Below are 22,658 nucleotides of genomic sequence, written 5' to 3'. Positions count from 1 at the left end.
CAGTCTACTTATGCCATTTTAATAACTGGCTCATTACAAGGGCAGTGCCAAGCTTTCCAAGCACAGAATAAGGATGAGGTACAGAGTTCTTGTGTGCCACCCTAAAAGGGAGGAGGGTGAAGCTTTACAAAGAAGAAATACAACATTTTAGTACTTCAAAAAATGCTTGGTTATAACTCCTGTACTGCACATACCTGATTCTGAAACAGATCTTTCCTAAAATAAGGGCTCTGTGGAACGAAAGCACCAGGCCTCACTTTTGGGAGTTCAACTTGTGCTTAGGTTATAAGTGGAAAATGAGCATCATGGTCTAGCCCTACACTCCCCTCACAACTGGCCTAGGACTGAAACAGGGGAGCTGCAGACCAAGCACTACCCAATGCCATCAACAAAAGTTGTGTGAGGAACAATAGCCATACTCTGTGCAAGAACGGCTTAAAACATTTGTCCCCATAGTGCCTTATGACTAATAGCAAAAAAAGGAAAACGGGACACAAACACATTCTCAAAATGGAGCTTGAATTATTTAAAACTTGTTATCTAACATCAGAATGCCCCTCAATTGCTTAGCTGCACTAAAAAAATCCTTCAGCTAATTGTTTCCCTCCCTCCCCCCGGTGACATTTAAATATCTGAGTTTCAATGGGCTCTCATACACACAAGCTCTAAAAATAGGACTGTTGGGAGGGAGCTGCAGCTGGCTCATTAATCAGAGGTCTCATTAATCTGGTTAATCAGAAAAGCTCTCTTATTTATGGTAAATCCAACAGCTGTTTCTTATCTATTTCTGTTCTCCACAGCCTTTAAATGAAACTGCTTGTCAAAGGAAACCTTCTAGTGAAACACATGTAAATGCCCAGACATCTTCCACCAAACAATATTATTAATTGCAGTTTCACTACACAAGTAGCTTTAACAAATCCATGCAGCAAATCTCCAGCAAGATGCTCTGCCTCAGGGAGTCAAACAGTGTTGACATAACCTGAGGAGTGGCTTACTATGCTGATCTATCCAGGGAAAGGCTCCTGCCATTTCCCCTCTACCACCGTGACTGGACACATGGTCCCCATCACTGGAGCGGGGGATCCCCCAGGGCATTCTCTTTGGAACCTCCTTTCTTACTGGATTACCACTCCATCTCCCTGTCTGATGGGTTCCTTTCCAAATCAACCAGAGAAAAACCCATTCAGGTGGCATGGTCAAATACCCTTCTTGACTGATCTGTGTTCAGCCAGCCTGGGAAGAACTACTGTACATACTCGTTCATAAGCCAAATTTTTTTTAGTAAAAAAGGGAAGCATCAGAGAAGGGGTTCGGCTTATGAACTGGTAGAGAGAGGGAGAGGTGGGACACAGCCCCTCCCTCCAACAGAGGGGGCAAGGAGAGGCAGCACAGCCAGCAGAGCCAGAAGGGAAGAGAAGGGGCAAGAGTCTCTCCGCTTCTGGCCATGCTGCTCTCCCCCAGCCTCCAAAGCAGCTGCAGCTCCAGGGCTGGCAGGCTGCAGCTGCACCACTCGGCCCCGCCCACCGGAGCACGCTGTGGCCATGCCACCCTGGAACATGCTGCAGCCGCGCCGCCCGGTGTGGCCCCCCGGAGCACGATGTAGCTGCACTGCCCAGCCTGCCGGAGCAGCTCCAGCCAGGCCAGAGACATCCTCCCCTGGCCCTCCCCAGATAAGATGGGAAGGGATGGGATGGAGTAGTGTGGGGGTCCCGGGCTAGGGGTGGGGTCATGTGGGGGGTCGTCACAGGGGTTACTCCCCTGACCCCCAGCTTCTCCCCCCCCCCAAAATTTCCCCACCAGTTGCTGTCCCGGCCCGTCAGGATAAGCAGCTGGTGCGCCAGGACACTTTGTTTACTTAGGTTACCTCTGTGCCTGCGGACGCTCGAGGTAAACAAACCATCTCAGCCCGCCAGCAGCTTATGCTGATGGCCCAGGAGTCAAAGTTTGCTGACCCCTGAATGATAGGGTCAGCTTATGAATGGGTCATAAAATTTTTCCATTTTTACTTATCCATCTTGGGGGGGGGGGGTCAGCTTATAAACGAACCATCTTATGATCGAGTACATACGGTATATCCCCTCTTCCTCCACGTTTGGACACTAAGGAGACCTGCTAACATGTTGAGCCCCCAAGGACAGTGATCCTATTAGACTCAATATATTGCAGTAGGGCTGGTCCAGGAGAACAGAGCAGTTACTAATGGTGATGGAAACAGCTCTTCCTCAGATAAAGGAACAGCTACTGTAGCTCTTTGAATTGACTGCACCAGATGCAAATTTGGAGTTCAACCCTATACATGTAAACATACTTAAAAACTATGTAAATAACTTTCTTCATATTAAGTCCCACTAAAGTCCTATGTGCACATGTTTGCAGGATCAAACCCCTGAATTGAATCAGGCCTGTAAGCTGGCTTTCTATAGTTTAGCCCTGGATAGACAGACTTTCCCAGCAAATAGTATGGCAGACAAGAGGGACTAACTAGGAAATGCACTCTACTAATGGTTCTACTTTTTGGTGGGGTTTATTTGTGAATGATCCTAGGCAATGCTGCACAAATGAAAACAGTCAAGAAAAGCTATGGAAATGGACTGCTCTGGGTACTTCTAGACAAATGGGCTTCCTAACATGAGCTTATGAAAAAACGGTGCCAACTGAGTAGAGGGAGATAGGTTCAAGGATGTAAAAATAGTCTGGAAAGCTATAAAAGAAAAGCCTAATCAGAAGATTAAAAATAGCTCTGTGCAGGGTGGTGCTGGTAATGCGAGAAGCTCAGGATTTACCAGAACCTTTGTAAGCTGAAAAATGCTTAAGAGGGTTAAGAAAATAATCAGTTTACATGAAGCCTTGCGTGCTGAAACACAAGTGCTGCAATCTGGGAAGAGGAAAGGATTCCTGAGAAGTGACTCCACTGAGTCAGAGAGAGAGCTGCAGGAGGGTCTAGCTCCCTGCTGGGCCTTTGCTGCAGGACAGTGTGTCACCTTGGACTTGGGAGAAGTTAGAGCAAGAATATCCAGAGAAAGCCCTGAGCAATAAAGGGGACACAACACGAGAGATCCGAGAAGCAGCCAACCTGAGGCCAATCAAACAAAGCCAAAAGCTTGTCATCACTAACAAGCTGTTTGGAGTAATAACTTAGAGACTATTAATAGCATTGCACCTAAATTGTGAGAGAGACCGAAGTGTGGCCTGGGCACAGATCTGGGAGACAAACTGCTGAGCTTTGATTCCAGTTCGGCCACTGACTCAGTCAGTCATTTCACTTCTCGGTCACAGTTTTCCCATCTGTGAAATGAAGCAAAGAATACCTTACCTACTTCACAGAAATGCTGTGACAATAACCATTAGTAAAGGTTAGTGTGCTGGAATGACTGGCTCTAGGGAAGACTTGGCTCTATGTAACACTATTTCCCATGCTGTCAAGTCACGTGTGCTTCAGCCAAGAGGGTGGAGCCTAGAAACTGGTGACGGCAAAAGACAACAAGGAGTGTAACCAGCAACTGGCCCAAGACCTCTTAGTCAGAACAAATTGTAGCATCCACTGTTAATTAACTGCAAATTGGAATCCCCAGACATTTTGAAAGGAGAGTCCAAAAGAAGCTGATTCCTCCAAAGAACGGAAAGGGTACCTAAGGTGCCAGTAAAACCTGAGAATAGTGTGTGTATAGTTTTAGGTACTCCCTGCATCACAGCTGAAGCCAAGCCAGCATCAGCAACATCCAAAAACAGCTGTAGCAGATCCCTTTCCATGTAGGCAAAGATTTTCTCTGAGAAATCCTGTAGGTTTTCTGTAACACTGTTGAGCTAGCGTGCACATTGCACAACATGGCTTTCTGTGCCCATCAGGGAGAGTGTGCTTGTATTTCAAACCTGCTAGCAACAATTGTGTCCATGCATGGTTGCACAAGCCCAAGAGTACGCTGAGCATTAGTGTAAACACTTCCTTCATCATATGCCAATACAGTAGTTGTATTTACCATGACCATCCTCTTCACCACTTGCTTTGATACTGAAGTCTGTGTCGAAGGCTGTGTTACTCTCTTGGCTGGGAGTCCATTTTCCTCTTCAAAATAAGGAAAGAGAATTGTCCTCAAAATATGATGAAGGAAAAAGTGCAGAAAGAATGGTTTTACAAAAGATATGTTGTACGCACTGGTATGCTGGCCATTTCTGGGATGATGTGGGTTCAGAAAATAGTTCCCCTTCTACAGAAGACAAGCTAAAGAGACTCATCAAGCAAAGCTTTGTCTGGAACAGGCTCAGCTGCCAAAGCCCAACCCCAAGACAAGATTTCGAGACATTTCTAGTTGAGTTAGCTTGGGTTTGGGAGGGGGAAGGAGGAGGGGCGGGGGTCAAGTTACAGGCCTGTGATGTTACTATCAGTATTTACTCCGTGGAAAGGCATGATGTAACACAAACCAAAACCCTGAAACTCAAATCCTCTCTCTCTCTCTCTCATGTGATTATTTTTCCACTTTAAAATTCAATAGTGAGCTGTAATAAACAGGGGTCATCCAGGCAACAGCTGCTGACTCCAAAGAGTGCTATCAGCATATCTTCAGTGATTCAGCATTCTGCTACATTCACAAACCACAAAGTCATAGGAGCACACATGAATATGCAGATAGAGATACAGCTGACTGGTGCCATTTTTATTACTATTTTTTCACTGTCCATGTACCTTAAGAGCTAAATTTTGAGAAACAGTCTCTATTTGTAGTTTTGCAGCTGCAGTTGTACAGTTCTTAGTGTGCACAACAACCAGCAGCCTTCAATAGTAGGATTCTGACAATGAAACAACTTGATTACCTGTGGGCACAAATCACTTGCATCCACAAATCAGATAAAAAATATCCCGTGATATTGTATTAAAAACTGCAAGTTGTTGCGTTTTTAAAAAGTTCCCACTGTTAAGTAAGACAACAAGTAACAGAAAGCTTAAAGCAGAACTTGAATGGAAATGCAGATCAATAAGGGAAAAGTGCAACAATGAAAAACACTGAGCCCTCATACCCCACAAAAATCTTTTCCAATATGGAGGGTTTGAGTAGTAAATGTTGAACCAGGGGAGCTCATCTTTTTTTGTACATCTAAGATAGAGTAACTAAGTATATTAATTAGGGAAACTGAGTTACTTTGCCACAGTGAGCTCACATCTCATCGATATGGCTACCAGAGATTCCAGAATTTGGTCCTTAGTCTTATTCAAGCTAAACTATGGGTGCAGGGGATCAGCTGTTGTTTCACACTCCAGCTTGGGTGAATGAGAACCTAATGATTATTCTCTGGAAGAAATGCAGAACCTTTGTCCTTTCCCTATCTCTGCAGACTTATTTTAAAAGAAAAATTGGTGAGTGCTATAGCTGTGTCAATAAAACATGAAGAAATAAAACAAAACCTTTTTGTTGCAATATATAAGGCATGTAAGTTACCCACTTGATTTACTCAAAACAAATAAGAGAAGAGTAGCAAAAAGAAGCAGAACCCCTCTGCCCCACTGTTACTTCCACACAGGCTATTTTAGAAGATGAAACTACCATAAGCTTCATAGGCAAAGCGAACAATGCCAAAAGTATGTTGATGAGATTCTGGTAATCTGAATTTGGTGTTTGCAGCTTCACACGTGTGCAGTAATTTTTTGCTTTAGATTGAAACTAAAAAGAGTTGATGAGTGACTCCTTACCGTTAACGACAGAGCCATGCAGACAAAAGTGAACTTCTTGATATGCGTTGCTGTGACTGTGCTGCTGGTGTTCACCAGTTTATTGCTGGGGTTATTCTAGGGTGAGAGAGAGAGAAAGAGATAACAAGCATTAACATGGCTCCAGACTGCTATGGAGCGGACAGCACCAGGGTCAGAGGGGGAATCTCACTCTCTGTATGCACAGTTCTTACTTTTTTTTTTTTTTTTTTTAAATTTATTTAGCTTCCAAACAGGACACTTGCACAAGCCACAGAATATTTTTCCATGTGAACTGACAATCATTGTTCAACTGGTCTCTCACAGAGTTTACTAATTGCCTCAGTCTGCCAAGCAGTAATGCCTACTCAAAAGTTTTAATGATTCTTTCTAAAGGATACTGGTGTGGTGTTGGCTCTCTTTGCTTAAAGCTTGTAAGGATGCGATCATAGAGAGGAAAAATGTTATCTTCCCTTCGCCCCCAGCCCCTGCATCAACACAAAGTGGCACAGCATATACACAGCAGTGCAACCACCCCTGTCTCAATACAGATCCAATTAGCCAGAGAGTGACTAATATAAACAAAGATCTAGGAACACCTGGCGTTGCTAATTAAGTTTGATGAACTGTACGTAATTAGACAGCTAGAGCGTCCATCCTGAAAAGGACTCACATTGCAGTGGCAGGTGTGCTTAAAAAAACAACTCCCATTCGTTCCCCAAAGCACCTAACACCAACAAATGAAGCTAAAGATTTCATACTACTGACTGGGAACACATCCTTATGATAAACTACCTAAATGAGCTATGACAGGGGAGCACAGAAACCCAGAAGCAGGGCCTAGAACAGTGGCTGCAGAGTCATCTATTGGCGTGACTACTTGGCTGTTTAAGATACATGGGTAGGCACCAGAAGTGATAAGAACTCTGATGCAGTGCGATATTTACTCAGCCTTGATGTAGTTCAAGCAGAAGAATATCAAACTGGCAGTCACCTGGTATGGACGGCTTGCTAAACCTAATCTGAGAAGTCGGAACTTGTGCAAACCCATCCGGGGGAGTGTCAGACAGGAATATGGGACAGATTAAAAGCACACTGACTATTTCACGAGCTTTTGTACAAAACTCAAACTCAGAACTTTCACAAGTGATTACGTAACTTACGGAACCCCATTCTGTATTGGGATGCTCAACTTTGGTGCCCAGATACAAATTGGCAATTTGTACAAAACCACTTCGAACCATCAGAAGGGTAATGCTCTGGAACAGCCTCCCAATAGTTGTTTGCCCCCATAACTCCTGAGGAAGAGCTGGGCAAATGAAAATGAGTGCAACTGTACGATGGGTTTGCTTTTGATGGTAGGGGGCAGAGTGCAGCAGTGCTGGGGCTCACTTCCAGTTTATATCTCATGTTCCTAAAAGCTCATGCTTTGGGATTTCAGCTGGCCACCTGGAAGGATCAGGAAGGGATTCCTTCTTCCCCACCCCCAATGTATGCTTCCTCTGACGCGTCAGAGATGGCCACAGCTGGAGATGGGAATTGGACAGGGAGGGCCAGGACTCTGAGGTGGCACCGAGCATTCTCTCTCTCTCACAAGTGCTTGGGTTGCTGGTTCTTGCTCACATGCTCAGGATGTAACTGATCACCACATGTCGGGCCAGGAAGGGATTTTCCCCCAGGTCAGACTGACAGTGCCCTTGCGGTTTTCCTACCTTCCTCTGTACCATGAAGGTGTCAGTCACTTGCCAGGACTATCTGTGTATCTTTCACTTAATAATTTCCCTGCCATTACAAGGGCCTCAGGCACTGGTGCACCTTGGTTCCTTCTATTCTCTGCCTGTGACACAAAATAGTCTAGGCTCCTAAGGGCTGTAATACTTTGGTCTAATTTTTGTTGTTGGGTTACTGTGCAGGTGCTGGTCACCTGTGCTATACCGGATGTCAGGCTGGATGAACTGGATGGTCTCTTCTGGAATTAAATTCTAGGACTCTGAATTTGTGCGTATGGAAGATGCCAGTAAAAAAAAAAAAAAAAAAAAATCTGAAGTTGCTTTGTACAGTATAAGCTGTCCTCTTTGAGCACTGATGGATCTCTGAACATGGTTTTCTTAAGTCTACACTTCTACAAGTAGGGCAGAACTACATTAAAGTACACTAGAGAACATTAATGGGCACTAGCAGTGTGTACACTGACTATTTAATGCACAGCTTAATTTAGTGGACTTTAGAAATCATACCCCATAGTGCATATTGCTGCTCTGTGTAGACAAGACCTTAGGTGCCCTATATTTTAGCTAATACCAAGTTCTTCTATAGATCAGAATCTAATCTCCAATTTCAGTGTTGTCTCTTTTATAAATGGGATCCAGGGAGAAAAGCTGAACCAGAGCTACTCCATGAAATCTTGCAAAGAGGGACATCAGGAGGGATAGTGTCCCTTTCCTTGCAAGACTGGAGTCAGTCACTTTCCTTGTGACATAGTCCACTTCACACACAGAGCAGCTGCAACCCATTTGAAAGGTCTGAAAATTACAGGTGAGCTTTTAGAAGGATTCTGAATGATAAGAGGTTCTGGTTGGATTCACTGGAGAAAGCTTTATCTTAAGAAACAATAGCTTCCAACAGGTGCATGAATATGAACAGGAATAAAACAATTATTTTTCTTGACCCTCTGAAGACTCTGTGTGTGTGCGTGTTACATAACAGCCAAAAAACAAACAAGAACAATAGCTGAAGCATTCACAGCCGGAGAACAGGTTTTTTTTTTTGTTTTGTTTTTTTTCATAATGGCTCCTCTATACCCAGCCTGTGTCATGCCACCTTGCTCTTCAACAGTATAATCTCAACCCTAGATTTACTTTGCAATTAGATCATACCTGTTTGATTCCTATCCTAACTCCTTCCCCACATGATACCACCTGCTGGCTGTGACAAATCATACTAGCTTCTACTTGAACTGTTGACTCTCAGTGTTATCAAATAAAAGTAATGTTATAGAATCATAAAAATGTAGGGCTGGAAGATATCTTGAGAGGTAATCTAATCCAGCACCCCATACTGAGACAGGACCAAGTGAATTTAGACCATCTCCGACAGGTGTTTGTCTAACCTCTTCTTAAAACCTCCAGTGACCCAGTCAACCTGTGGAACTCTTTGCCAGAGGATGTTGTGAAGGCCAAGACTATAACAGGATTCAAAAAAGACCTTGCTAAATTCACGGAAGATAAATCCATCAATGGCTATTAGCCAGGAGGGGAAGGGATGGTGTCCCTAACCTCTGTTTGCCAGAAGCTGGGAATGGGCGACAGGGAATGGATCACTCAATGATTGCCTGTTCTGTTCATTCCCTCTGGGGCACCTGGCATTGGCCACTGTTGGAAAACAGGATACTGGGCTAGATGGACCTTTGGTCTGACCCAGTAGGGCCGTTTTTATGAGATGGGGATTCCACAATCTCCCTTGGTAACCTATTCCAGAACTTGACTACCCTTATAGTTAGAAAGTTTTTCCTAATTTGTAACCTAAATCTCCTTTGCTGCAGATTAAGCCCATTACTTCTTGTCCTACCCTAGGTGGACATGGAGAACAACTGATCATTCTTCTCTCAACAGCATCCCTTAACATATTTTAAGACTGTTCTCAAGCCCCACTCAGTCTTTTCTTCTCAAAACTAAACATGCCAATTTTTTTTAACCTTTCCCATAGGTTGAGCTTTCTAAACTTTTTATTATTTTTGTTGCTCTCCTCTGGATTCTCACCAATTTGTCCACATCTTTCTTAAAGTTGTGGTGCTCAAAACTGGTCACTGTACTCCAGCTGAGGCCTCACCAGTTCTGCGTACAAAGAAAGAATTACCTCCCTTACCCGACATTCAACAATCATGTTAATACAGCCAAGAATTGTATTTTTGGCTTTTTTGCAACTGTATCGCATTATTGACTCATATTCAGTTTTGATCCACTATAAACCCCAGATTCTTTCTTGCAGTTATTTCCCATTCTGTAGTTGTGCATTTGATTTTTTCCTTCCTAAGTGTAATACTTTGCATTGGTTTTTCCTGAATTTCATCTTGTTGATTTCAGAGCAATTCTCCAATTTGTCAAGGTCCTTTTGGACTCTAATCCTGTCCTCCAAAGTACTTACAACTCCTCCCAGCTTGGTGTCCTCTGTAGATTTTAGAAGCCTATTTTCCACTCCACCTATGACTGTTCAAATCATTAATGAAATTATTGAATGGTGAAGTTTTTTTTAGAAAATGAAAGCTCACTATTGCCCAAATCCTGGTCCCACTGTAGTCAATAGCAAGCCTCTTATCAAGTTTAGTGGCACCAGGATTTGGCCTTGTATGGGGAGACTCCATATCTTCTCATTATTGTAACTTGCACATGCAGTATACTGAAACAATGAGTTTCACCATATCTGCACTGAGTGTTAGCAAGTTACACAACCCTTGTTCTAATCCACTCTGGTCTGCAGTTTATTTATTTTGTTGTTGCTGATCCAGAGTACCGTTAGGTGTCTCTAACAAAGATGCTACCCTATTTTCATATTCTAGTCTATATTCAGCAGGATGTCCCTGCATAAGTCTACATATTGAACTTTAGTTGGCATGAGTGTCTTGTCCTCATATAAACAAAGTTAACAATTGTGACTGACTGCTTATTTTAAAAATTGGATGCAAGTGTGGTGGACGAAACCAAATAGGGCTTGATTACTTACATCTGTGTAAGTGCATACATGCCTCCACACAAAAAAAGTGTTTATTCACCCAGGATTGGGACCAAAGGAATTCAGGAGTGTATAAGCAGTTGGGGGATGGAGGGGTTGTGTATCTGATTTTGATCATCATAGCTGTTACCTGTCATCATGTAAATTAAGTGTTCGTTTCGGTATGTAGGCTGTTACTAGTGCCAAGTCAGAGCAAAATGTAATTCAGACTAAAATACTAAGAGGCTTTTTGTTCTGTTTCCTCAAATCTATTCCACGAGCAGTCCTGGAGTCCTTATGTAACTTGCTGAACTCCCATGAAAATTCTCATTCACCTTGATCGGTTAAGTTCATAGTATAGAAATAATATATGGAATGTCTGCTTGTTTTAGCCTGTGAAGTAACCTTTGTTTGACATTTAATATGAGCAAATTAAGCTAATCCAGTCTGCAGAAACAATGTAGTGTCCAGAGAACAGCCTAACTTTGAAGATGAGACTTGAGTTCCTTAGCTGCTGGATATTTCATGAAGATGTTCTTCATCAGGGAAATAGCTAAATTAAACTGGAGCTACCACTGAAGTTTTTAAAAACGTTACAAATACGGCAGTTATCTATATTCAAAAACAAACAAAAAACACCCAGAACCTCAAACTCAGGAAATTGAGAGGTAAAGTTAAAACTAGAGATAAGACAAATACTTGAAATTACAAAAAGGCAAAACTAATGCTAATTCAGAGTTTAGGATCGTCTAAAACGTTAAAAAAATACATTAGAGAGACAAAAAATAAAAATAGAGGACCAAAAATACATCAATCAACTAATTCAACATGGCCTGAGCCATCCCGGTGCGTGCTCACTCTTTCTCTCTAATATAAATACACACACATGGAATAGGGGGTGAACTCTTGAGGTGGCAAAATTTGCAGATGAAACAAAATTACTCAAGGTAGTTAAGTTCAAAGATGATTGTGAAGAGTTACAAAGGAGTCTCACAAAATTGGGTGACTGGATGAAAAAAAAAAGGCAGATGAAATTCAGTGTTGATAAGGGCAAAGTAATACACATTGGAAAAAATAATCCTAGCTATAATTAGCTGTTACCACTCAAGAAAGATCTGGAGTCATCATGGATAGTTCTCTGAACACATCCACTCAATGTGCAGCAGCAGTCAAAAAAGCTAACAATGTTAGGAACCATTAAGAGATAGAGATTATAAAACAGAAAATATCACAATGCCACCATATAAATCCATGGGACCTCCCACACCTTGAATACTGAATGCAGTTCTGGTCACTCCATCTCAAAAAAGATGTATTAGAATTGGAAAAGGGGCAGAGAAGGGCAACAAAAATGATTAGGGGGATGGAACGGCTTCCATATGAGGAGAGATTAAAAAGACTGGGGCTGTTCATTTTAGAAAAGAGATGACTAAAGGAGGGATACGATAGAGGTCTAAAAATCATGAATGGCATGAAGAAAGTGAATAAGGAAGTGTTATTTATCCATTCACATAACACAAGAACCAGGGGACACCCAATGAAATTAATAGGCATCAGGTTTACATCAAACAACGCACAGTCAACCTGTGGAAGTTATTGCCACACAATGTTGTAAAGGCCAAAAGTATTACTGGGTTAAAAAAAATTAAGACGGTCAGGGATGCAATCCCATGATTTGGGTGTGCTTAAACCTCCAAATGCTAGAAGCATCTGGCACTGGCTGCTGTTGGAAGACATGATACTGGGCTAGATAGACCATTGGTGTGACTCAGTATGGTCATTCTTACGTGTTTTATATACGTACATATACACACACACACGCAGTTAAGGAGGAATGGAAAATATGGAGATTAGTGTATGAGTCTTCTTCCCTTACGCACCTTTTACACTGGTGTAACTCTTCTGCCTTCTGCTAACTATCCTTAATTTATAGTGGTGTATATCAAAGGAAATTGGGTCTAGAATTACCATGAATGTGAAACAGGACTACAAAGTATTTAGTACCATCATACAATACAAATACTCACCTTGTCAAAAGCAGGATACACGGCTCTAATTTCTGTCAACCAGCCGTATGGCATGTGTCCCACAGGGTATGTAGCTGTCAGAATTGCCACAGCCTACAACAGGAGAAAAGAGAACATACTTACACTTCAAATCTTCAGACAGCATAAATAAACTAACTTTTTTATCCATTTTCAGTTACTATTGACCTCAGTGCAACAAGAGAAAGGCAACCAAAGGGGCAATCATTACATCAGGAAAACAATCATAGAAACAGTTATTCTATGATGCATTTCAGACTCAGGGAAAATCCAACATGGGTGAAGCTATATGACTTAACTGTGAGGTTTTACCACCACAATTGTACTCTCTGATTATATTTTAGATTTTTAAACTGTTTATTTGCTCGTCAATCAGTTGATTTTTCCCTTTACTCCTTCTACCGTGTTAATTATTCAATCTAGTGAGGCTTAAATACCCTGCACTAGAGTACACTGCTTTTTCTATTAATTGTATTCCATGATCTTAACTTTTTCATACAATTTTGTTTTAATAAATTCATAAGTAAAACAGTGGAAACATAAAATTATTTAATTAAAAAGGACTATAGCAATGTAATTTGAAAGCCTGCAGACTGACTCACTTTGGATGCCAGATTGACTGTTTTGGGCTAGAGGGACCCTAGAGACGAAGAAAACTCTGCCTACTTCTGTACTAATCAATTGAGATCAGACAAAAATAATCCTAGATCATTGTTTCAGCTCATTACCTGAAATCTAAGAAAACTAAGTCCTCTAGTACTTTTGCAAGTACCATTTACATAAATGCGATACAAAAAAACCTAACATCTCAACCGATTTTAAGATTGCTTTGTGCTGCTGCTGTTTATGTTTTCTTCTTTCCTGAGGAAAAAGTCAAATTATACATCAAGGAAACATTTTCAAACATTGAAACTGCCTTTCCCCCCCGCTATGGAGGCTGGTGAGATTTTCCAACACTGATCTGGCCACTGCTGGCCCAGATAAGATGGGGCAGTAAACATGTCCATTTCAGTCCTACCCTTCTCAACTGATGTATCTTGGTTCACATGGGAAGATAGTTTAGGGAGATTCTCTTTAGGTTCCTTCTAATGCTGACTTGAAACTAGCAAACTGTCCCTGTAACTTTCCTCTTCCTCAGAGCCAAAATATGTGTCAGTGCTGTGAATCACCTGAGAACTTGATAACTTCACTATTCACACTCCAAGAGTTTGACTGTATGGGGTCTGCAGGATCAGGCCTTTCTTGTCTTGTTATGATTCAACTAAATTTAGACTCCGTTGGGGATGGATCATTAGTGGAAGAGAAATACTTCTTTGGTCTGTACTATTGCTATCTCAGGGTTTGTCTTCACAGCAATTAGACACCCGCAGATGGCCTGGGCCAGCTGACTCGGGCTCATGGGGTTCAGGCTGCGAGGCTGTTTCACTGCTGTGTAGACTTCTGGGCTCAGGCTGGAGCCCAGTCTGTAGGACTCTATGAGGTGGGAGGGACCCAGAGCTCAGGCTTCAGTCCAAGCTCAGAAGCCTAGGCTGCAGTGAAAACAGCCCCGCAGTCCGACTCCCGCAAGCCTGAGTCAGCTGACATGGGCCAGCTGCAGGTTTTTCTTTGCTGCGTAGACATATCCTCAGTGTTTTGGTCTCCTAAAAGAGGAATCAGAAAAGGCTTATGGGGCTAATCCTGCATGACTTGATTTCATGGAACATCCACTGGGTGCACAAGGAACATAGAATCTGTTTCTTGTCCTTATTACATCCACCTCTCCTTCCTGATTTTCATCTATAGTAGACCCCTACCATGACATCATCCATGTTTCTTTTCCCCTTTCATCTTCACCCAGAAACTTTCAACTGGTCTTCCTCTCACCTCCTTCTGGATCTCAGAAAACGTGTATATATTCTTGATGTATACAGCGATACCTCATTCCTTTCCCTCCCACCCCCCTCCCCCGTCCCGTCCTTCCTGAACAAGCTATACCCCTCTATACCAATATTCCAGTCATGGGATTTATCTCACCAATATATATGTCCAACAGGGCCATGTTACTATGTCTGTGAAAACCTTAACATTAGGACTTTCTGTAAATCCTTCACATTTCAGAAAGGTAGGAGTCTGCATTTAGTTTCCTAGGTTTTTTCCCCCTTATTGAAAAAAAGGAAAGAAAATCACAAAAAACCCTAATCCTCCTCCCATTGAAATCAATGGCAAAAATCCCAGGGATTTAAATGGGGGAAGGACCACATGAAGATGCACAGTTTCTGTAAGCACAGGATTTTGTGTTGTAGTTACAAGAAACCTGTGCCTCTGTGGACTGCTTGAATTGCACCTCTGATGAGTATTTCAGAAAGTGAGCACTTAACAGACAAAAGGACTGGTACCTTCAAGATGTTAAGCAGGACACATCTTTGGGACAATGGACCCAAGAACTGGCCTTTGGGACCCTACTTCAACCAGTTTAGAAAGTGCCCAAGAGGGAGGCAGATATGTACGTATGCGTATGTGAAACAACCCAAGCACTCACATCCCAGCCAGGGGCCTGATTCTTCCATGCCTTATCTCTCATACAGTCACTTACAACCGTGCAAAAAAGTTAACAAATCCTGATGGTAATGCATCACATCGCTTTGCATAGTTGTAAATAAATACACAAGAGGCAACACAATGGGGAATGAGACCCCAGACAACTATCCTGCATTCACCAGGCTCTGGGGTTTTCATTGCCCATCACTATGCAAATCTTGAAACCCCAGGATACTTGAATGGAATCTGTGGTCCCATGATGCATTTGATAAGACATTGTTTAGAGTGGGACGTAAGTGGGACAAGAGGGCTGACCAAAGGACAAGAGGCTTCATGTTCAGAGGCAGAAATTAGGCCAATGTCTTCTGCTTGCTTTTAGCATCCTGGGAAAAATGAACACTTAGCATTTGCATTTGAGACCACTTTCCCCTGTTCCTACGGATGAGGAGAAAACACACCAGGAGGTACTTTATATGGATGGGAATGAACACCCTGCTTCCTTAGCGAATGTAAGCAAGGATGACTTCTTTTGTGTGTGGAATGCAGTACAACCATAAAACATTTCAGTACAAAATGGCACCCAGCTTCCCAGGGATTCACATACCTCTGTGGCTGCAGAGCTGCCGCCCAGGTCCCGGGAGACAAAAAGGTTGACAATGGGTCTACTGATTCGCTGAGTTGCCAAAATTAATGCCAAAGGCCACCAAAAACTCAGCATCTTCCTAATTGTAGCATCTCCCTGCAGCGTAAGAGAAACAAAGTCCCTTTTGAAACAAACAGGCAGGACAGAACCAAAAGCACAACCAAAGGATTTTTCTCACTTTTCCCACCCATCAGCTGACTCACCAAATTCAAAAGCACGCCAGAGCCAGAGCCTAAGAGAGGAATGCCACATGAAAATGCAATCTCCCACATTAGCAATACAGAATTAAAGGTAGCTGTGCATTCTTAACAGCCCTACTTGATCTGAATAATTGATGTACAAGGTATTCGCATAATTTGTCCTGGCAACCGGTTATAAAGGCATTGATCTGCACTGAGGGATTTGTGAATTACTGCAAGACATTCAAGGGAAAAAAAAAAAAAGAGGTGTTCTGACACACAGCTTCCTCGCACAGGGAGGAATCTCTCAGAATGTCAGTTTCCAATGCCATCCTTGTAGCATATAAATACATTTGCTGTGCTGATGATCCTATATACTAATATAACATTCGCGGGAATATGCTTAGCACAGCCACAGAGGTACTGACATAAGGATACGCTGTACCGCTCTCACACAGGAGACTGTCGGTTAGCTGCCATGTACATGGTCATTGAATTGGTATGCACAAGGGTACGTTTGAAACTAAGTGTTATGTGCTTTTTTTCCTGAGGGACAGAGAGCTTACAATCCTCATCAATACTAGCTAACCTGATTGTACAGTAAGTCCTACCAGGCATCAAGACATACCCCCATCTCAGGCCCACTGCTGTCAGGAATAATGTCATGTATATTCCTGTAGTAGCCCAGGCATAAGGTGGTACATCGGACCAGTGCCCCCATGTACAAGGATAAGATTGGGATAAGGAGAGGCTCTTTGCATTCCAAGTGACTATGAAGCAGAATGGCTACAAAAACAACCTAAAAGAGAAAAGAAGAAAAAAAAGTAGACAGGTTAGGGGTTTTCTATTTTAAATAAAGGGCCCAATATTTCCTGTTGTACCCAAGACCAATCGATCTCTGACACTGCCACACTGATGCAGACTACATTGTGGAAGTGCCCAGAGGCCCTAGTCAGGGATTAGCTCCCCATTGCAGGAGGTGCTGTACAAACGAGTAGAACAAAGACAGTCCTTGTCCCAGAGAATTCACATTCAAGATTTGACACCAGGCTATAGGTGGACAAAGTACTGGTAACGGGGTCAGGTGCAGGACAGGCAACCATAAGGATGAGTATGTTTGCATGCATTTACTCTTGGTGTTGGTAGTAAGTTCCAGGTGGCCAGCAGCCTAACCAATTCCACATGGTGTTGACCCATCTTGATAGTGGGTATGCTTACAATATCAATTTCTAAGTGTCTCTTTTTTGAAAGTCAGATTAAAAAGAACAACACTGACTTCTTTGACTCTTTAAGCAAGTCAAATATGATTTTTCAGTATTTAAAACTCAGTGGTTAGAAGGGAATCCCACTTCAATTCTAACTTTGCACTGGCTTCAAGCAAGATAGCTGGGTTTTCTCTTGGACTACCAGGGCTCAGCCTTGGCATAATTCTAACTGGTAAACTTTAATACTGAATACCAAATCCCAGGAATACAGCCGATTATGGTAAGAATCAACCCCATTACACTTCCTGGATTTTAGCATTTAAGATAATAACTTTAACTCTTTCACATTTATCACAGAGCCTGAGCATCCAAGTTAAATTCCAGACATTTCCAATGGGGAAAATTGGGAAGCCTGCTTAAAGTTGGGTTCTGTGAATGAAAGAACTGAAAATGACTCTATTAGCAGGGGCTGGGACTACAGTGAGTTCTGAACGAACACATGGTGTTGGGTTTGTTTACTAAATACATAGTTCTGTAGTACTAAATACATCCTTCTCTCATTGATTTTATATTGTGTGCAGACAGTGATTACACCTAATGTATGTCTTGCTTTAAAAAGAAATAAATACCTGTATTTACAAAGCTGGTAATGCTGTTTATAGGAGGATTGCAAAACAAATTGATTTAGGATGCTACATAGGAAATTTTTTCAATAAAGTTGCTCATCCAAAAAGTGCTCAAGAGAGGAAAGAATTAAAGGGCTCAGGACCAAAACCATCAATCACATCTTCAGGACTATGGGTAACAAAATTCTTATTAAACAGGTGTTACTACTGCTTATGTTCACTTTGCTAGTGTCAACTGATGCAGGGAAGTCCAGTGGTCAGAGATTTTCCCTTCTGGAAATGCTCTTGTCCCATACGTATTCTGCTATGGAAAGAGGAGATACTGTGGACTTCATTTTCAATAGCCTTACACCTTGTTTAATCAACTTGCCCTTGTGCAAAGTGTGTATATCTAAAACACTGCCAGATTAAGATGGTGGTGTTATAATCTCTTTGTTCAGGTCTGAATGACTAGACAAGACACAAAACCATGGAGAATGAGGCCTAGCAGGCTATATTCTGTTTTCATACCACCATCTTATACCACTGACTTTCAGGGTCACTCTAGAGTGAGATGAGAGTCAGACCCATTAAGTGGATTTCTTTGGTATTAAGTTAGCTTGTTATAATTACTTCTAACTTATATTAATTGCAGAGATTTTGCTCTACGTGGTATACAGTGCAAAAATGAGTATCTATCATAGGGTAACAGACCACAAGGTTTAACCCTTCAACATATGATTGTTTTTACTTAATAGAGGGAAGGTGACCTAGAGAACAGAATGAAGGAGTCGGAGCCCAGAGCTCTTGAATTCTGATTCCCTCTGACCTTGCACGAGTCACATGATCCGTCTCTGCCTTCACTTCCCTCACCACTAAATGAGGATGACAAGGACTGGCCTAGGTACCTGGTGCTGTGAAGCTAAATTTGTGTAAAAGTTTAAGTGCTTTAAAAATGAGAACTGCAATATTGGTACTTGATATCAAACATGAATTTAAATGACTTTCCACAATGGATGTCTAGTAAAGTGCAGAATGAAGGGGACATATGTTTAACACATCACTCAGGTAATGGAAGTTGAAACAATGCAGGACCCTTCCTAATAATGCACTGCAGCACCAAAATGGTTCAGCTAAGTTCTGACTGCAGTTTTCAACATGAAACATTCAGGGCCTTTAACAAGAATATTGCTTGCTGAGCTGTCCTCACGCTTGGGAGACAGCATATGTTATTGCAGTATGGCTGGAATTTCACCAAGTTAATCAACAAGTGCATAGCTGAGGGATGAAGGGAAAACTGAGGAATCAAATATGTATTTCTATTGTCATATAGTCTAGAGGCCCCACTCAGGATTTCAGCCCTATTATGCTAGGTGCTTTACAAAATATGGTAAAAGACAGTCCCTCCCCCAAAGAGCTTAAAATCTTTACTTACATTTGTATAAAGGTACTTAATCCTGGAACACGTGGTAGCCATTGTGTTTCACTGAACTCCTGTCCTTTCAGGAAGGGCATAGCTGCAGTGGGACGTTGCATTAAACCAAGCTATCCTGGTTCCCCATTCCTGGGGATACCTGACTTGTGTGGAAGCGAGAGCAGCCTCAGCTACAACTGCCACCAAGGGGCCTCTATGCAGTGTGGACTGCCAAAGTACAGCACGCTCCAGGTACAACCCCACCTCTGCCAGCATGCTGGGAGGAAGGCGTAAAGCAGGTTGTAAGCCAGTGAGAAGATCTGACATGCTGGGGGAAACCTCAAATGCTTGTTTAGAACAGCTATAGAGCTCCATATCGTGGGCCATGATCTGGCCCATAGTGCAGCAGGCACAACTGTTGTTGAGATGAGTCATTACCTGAGCTATGACATCTGAGATGGAGGCACATCCCACAAGGAAACTGTGTTTGTGTTTCAACAGAATGCCAGCATGGGTCCAAGCCTGTAAAGCACAGAACTTTGTTTAGAAAATGACTAACATGGATACATCTATTAGGTTCAGGTTTAGACCCTGGCTACTTTCTTACAGCTAAACTTTACACAAACCATTTATGAAACTCTTTCCTACATCTGAGTCAGCCTCCCATGTGAATCTGAACAAATCTAGGCCAATAACCCAGAGAAGACACTGTAGCTTTTAACTCTTTGCCAGGGCTGAGAGCGAGGATCAGTTTAAATGACTGTACAGTAGCTGCTGAGATGCGAATACAGTAATGAAAAGCAGTCTTTATTCCTGGTGTGGGGGTGGAGTTAGAGTTCTAACAAATCCAAGTAATAGGTTTTCTTTTTATTCACCCGCTTTCACTGTGTATAAAATGTAGCTCTGATCTCATTGGTCAATGGGTATACTGAATATTGCAACAAAATCCTGCCTTTAAAAAGTAACTCACCGATGCCACTTTTCATACTTAGTTATTTGGAGAAAGTGACTGAGGTGCAGGTATATATCAGTAGCATAATCTGCAAAATCTTTAACAGAGCAGAGGAATTATTTGCGTGGGCAAGCTCTCCTTTAATGCACCTCCAAATACCTGTCAAATAGTTGGGTTCTATAAGCTGGGAACATCAGAGAGAAGTGACAATTAAAATTCAGTTCTGAGCCAGACACTCACCATGGCATCCATAAAAGGGAAGGCAGCAAGATAAAGGAAGGCCCTTCTAGTTTTACTTCCCACTGATTCATCCACATGGTGCAGCTTGTTAATAATGTAATACCCCAAATCGCTATATGCTGCAGAAATAAAAGAATAGCAAAAAAATAATTTGGTTAAACTGACAGATTCTGGCTGGGATGTTCAAAAGCACCTGTGTGTGTTAGGCATCTAAGCTCTAGGCACTTCTGAAAATCCCACCTTCTCTTCCTAATCAGGGATTTTTGTAGTGTCTTACGAATACAGCCTTTCAATGTATTTTGCAGGTACATATTAGAGAATAAGCTTATAAGTATTCTTAAAAGTTTATAAAACACATAGTATCATATAACACCGATAATATTACCTGTAAAACATGTACAAAACAGTGAAATCACATGATAAGTTATAAAAGCATGCAACAAACTGCATTTATGACCATGTGATGGCTTCCCGTTCACCTTGTCTGATAATCATTTCTACTGGCACTTGTTCTAACATTGCAAAACCTCTGGGGCAGCCTCAGGTGGCTGCCACTTTCCTTCCATGGTTTAAGGGCTAATATATCACAAGGCTAGAAATGGATTATCTGTGCTACTGGAAACTGTGCAATTCCTACTTTTCAGTGGGCAATGCACTTGTTTCTAGTCCTGGTTCATCCTTAGGTAAAAGCTATTTTTAAGAAGTTAGTTAAAGTGGCTTTGAATTTCACAATTTTAGAGGAATGTGACAACTTCCTTTTCATATAAGGCCAATATAGCTGGACCCTCAGTACTAGATCCTGACATTACAGGTGGGGAAAGAAAAATAAATCCCAATAACTATTAAAAACCACTATAAAGATGTATAACCTTTCATTTTTAAAAAACTGTTAAAAGAACATTAAAGTTGACAAGTCATGCTATTATTGCAATTTTGTTTGCACACACTTCACTATATTACAAAAGATATACATAGATACTTAGCACATGTCACATACTTTATACATTTGCTTATATTATCCGATCCATGTGTGTTAATACTGGTGGTCCCATCCAGCTTTGTTCTAGCCTAAAACCAGCTATCTTAATGGAACTGGCAGGTTACTCAAGAAGGTAGGGAATTTGCTTACACTGCCACAAAACCTCAGTTTTGCTGAAGGGCTTAAGGCACCAGTGTTATATATAATATAGAACAATGTTTGAGGCCAGTCAGAGGAACTGAGTCCAGCACTGTTTTGCAATTACTGAATGATAACACAGTCACAAGGTTAGGGGATTCAAAGAAAGGTTTATTGCTCATTATAACGCTCTTCTAAAACGATGGGCAAGTAATGACAACTAGATCTAATGATAGAAACAGGAATGGGGGGCAACATATCTCTACCAGAAGGCTGGGAAAACACAAAGCAAGATAAACAAATAAAACCTCCATTTTATACTGGTTTTCTAGTCCTTACTAAATTTCTGCTATCTATATTATGGCCAGGCTTGCAGTCTGTAAGATCACCCTAGTAATCTCCAAGCTGTACTTAGTGTCACTCCCAAACAATCAGCTTAATTGCCTTTTGAATAGTATCAGGAAACCATTCTGTAAAATAGAACTCTAACCTTACTTCCTGAGTCCTGGCAGTCGCCTCAGTTCCTTTTCTTAAAATATTCATTTTGCAATAATTTTCACATATCAACTGATACCAGCTGTGGCTATTTTTAAAAAACAAATATCTATGTGTCCACTTAACTTTTCACTCAATACTTTGTAAATAGTGTGTGCTACCTACACATTTTTACAATTTCTTTGAACGCTGTTGCTTTCATTGCAGAGCAGCACCTCATGTCTGTTCCCTAAAATAAAAACTGACTTGAATGAGCTTGTGCAACTTTGGACGAGACGTGAAGAACAGATTTCATTACGCTCAGATTCTGTGAGGCCTGTGTTAGGTTCCATCCACACCTGTGCCTCAACTCTGTGGATTAAAACCATGTAGTAAGACAGCTAAAACTCTTGCAGGAGCTACAGGGTGTTAAGTTCCTTACAGGGACAAATATCCTCTTGACCCTGTCCCTTCCTGCCCTTTTCACCCTTTGTGTCCTGTAAACCCACTTCTTGTAGAGGGGCTTCCATGAGCAACTGAGAATGGAGAGAGCATTCATCAGAGATGCTCTCTGTTTTCTCAGCCCTCTCTTCCCCCCCTCCCACCTCCATAAAAGCAGGCAGTACAGCAACCTTTTTGGCTCTGAAAGATATAGGGATTAAAAAAAAAGCACACTGTCACAGAAACCTCGCTTAGTGGCCAAGGACTGGATGAGCATGGAGACGGAACCAGCCTGACTCCTGGAAATGTTCTCTCCAACACATGGTTGGAGAACATTGGCACTATGGAGAGGCTTGTACAGCTTCTGCCCAAAAAGGACCTATTCCCTGGACACAGTGCTTCACTCTCCAGGGCTCTCAATCTGGCATGTTTTACA

At 41.9% G+C, this 22,658-nt stretch overlaps 1 protein-coding gene across 2 annotated transcripts in view; it reads right to left on the bottom strand.

Moving 5' to 3' along the window:
• The window catches only part of ANKH (ANKH inorganic pyrophosphate transport regulator), a 148,118-nt gene that overhangs the window by 38,767 nt on the left and 86,693 nt on the right, over positions 1-22,658 (bottom strand). For both annotated transcript variants that reach the window (XM_007065026.4, XM_043540244.1), the window contains exons 4-9: positions 20,191-20,309; positions 19,437-19,520; positions 16,403-16,573; positions 15,557-15,691; positions 12,418-12,510; positions 5,687-5,782 (exon numbers count right to left, since the gene is read on the bottom strand). In XM_007065026.4, the coding sequence (XP_007065088.3) occupies positions 5,687-5,782; positions 12,418-12,510; positions 15,557-15,691; positions 16,403-16,573; positions 19,437-19,520; positions 20,191-20,309 (698 nt within the window). The remainder of the gene's footprint in view (positions 1-5,686; positions 5,783-12,417; positions 12,511-15,556; positions 15,692-16,402; positions 16,574-19,436; positions 19,521-20,190; positions 20,310-22,658) is intronic.

This window comes from Chelonia mydas, chromosome 2 (assembly GCF_015237465.2).
Source record: "Chelonia mydas isolate rCheMyd1 chromosome 2, rCheMyd1.pri.v2, whole genome shotgun sequence".
Taxonomy (NCBI): domain Eukaryota; kingdom Metazoa; phylum Chordata; order Testudines; family Cheloniidae; genus Chelonia; species Chelonia mydas.
Note: the sequence above shows the minus strand (reverse complement) of the source record. Positions and strands in the feature narration are given on the sequence as shown.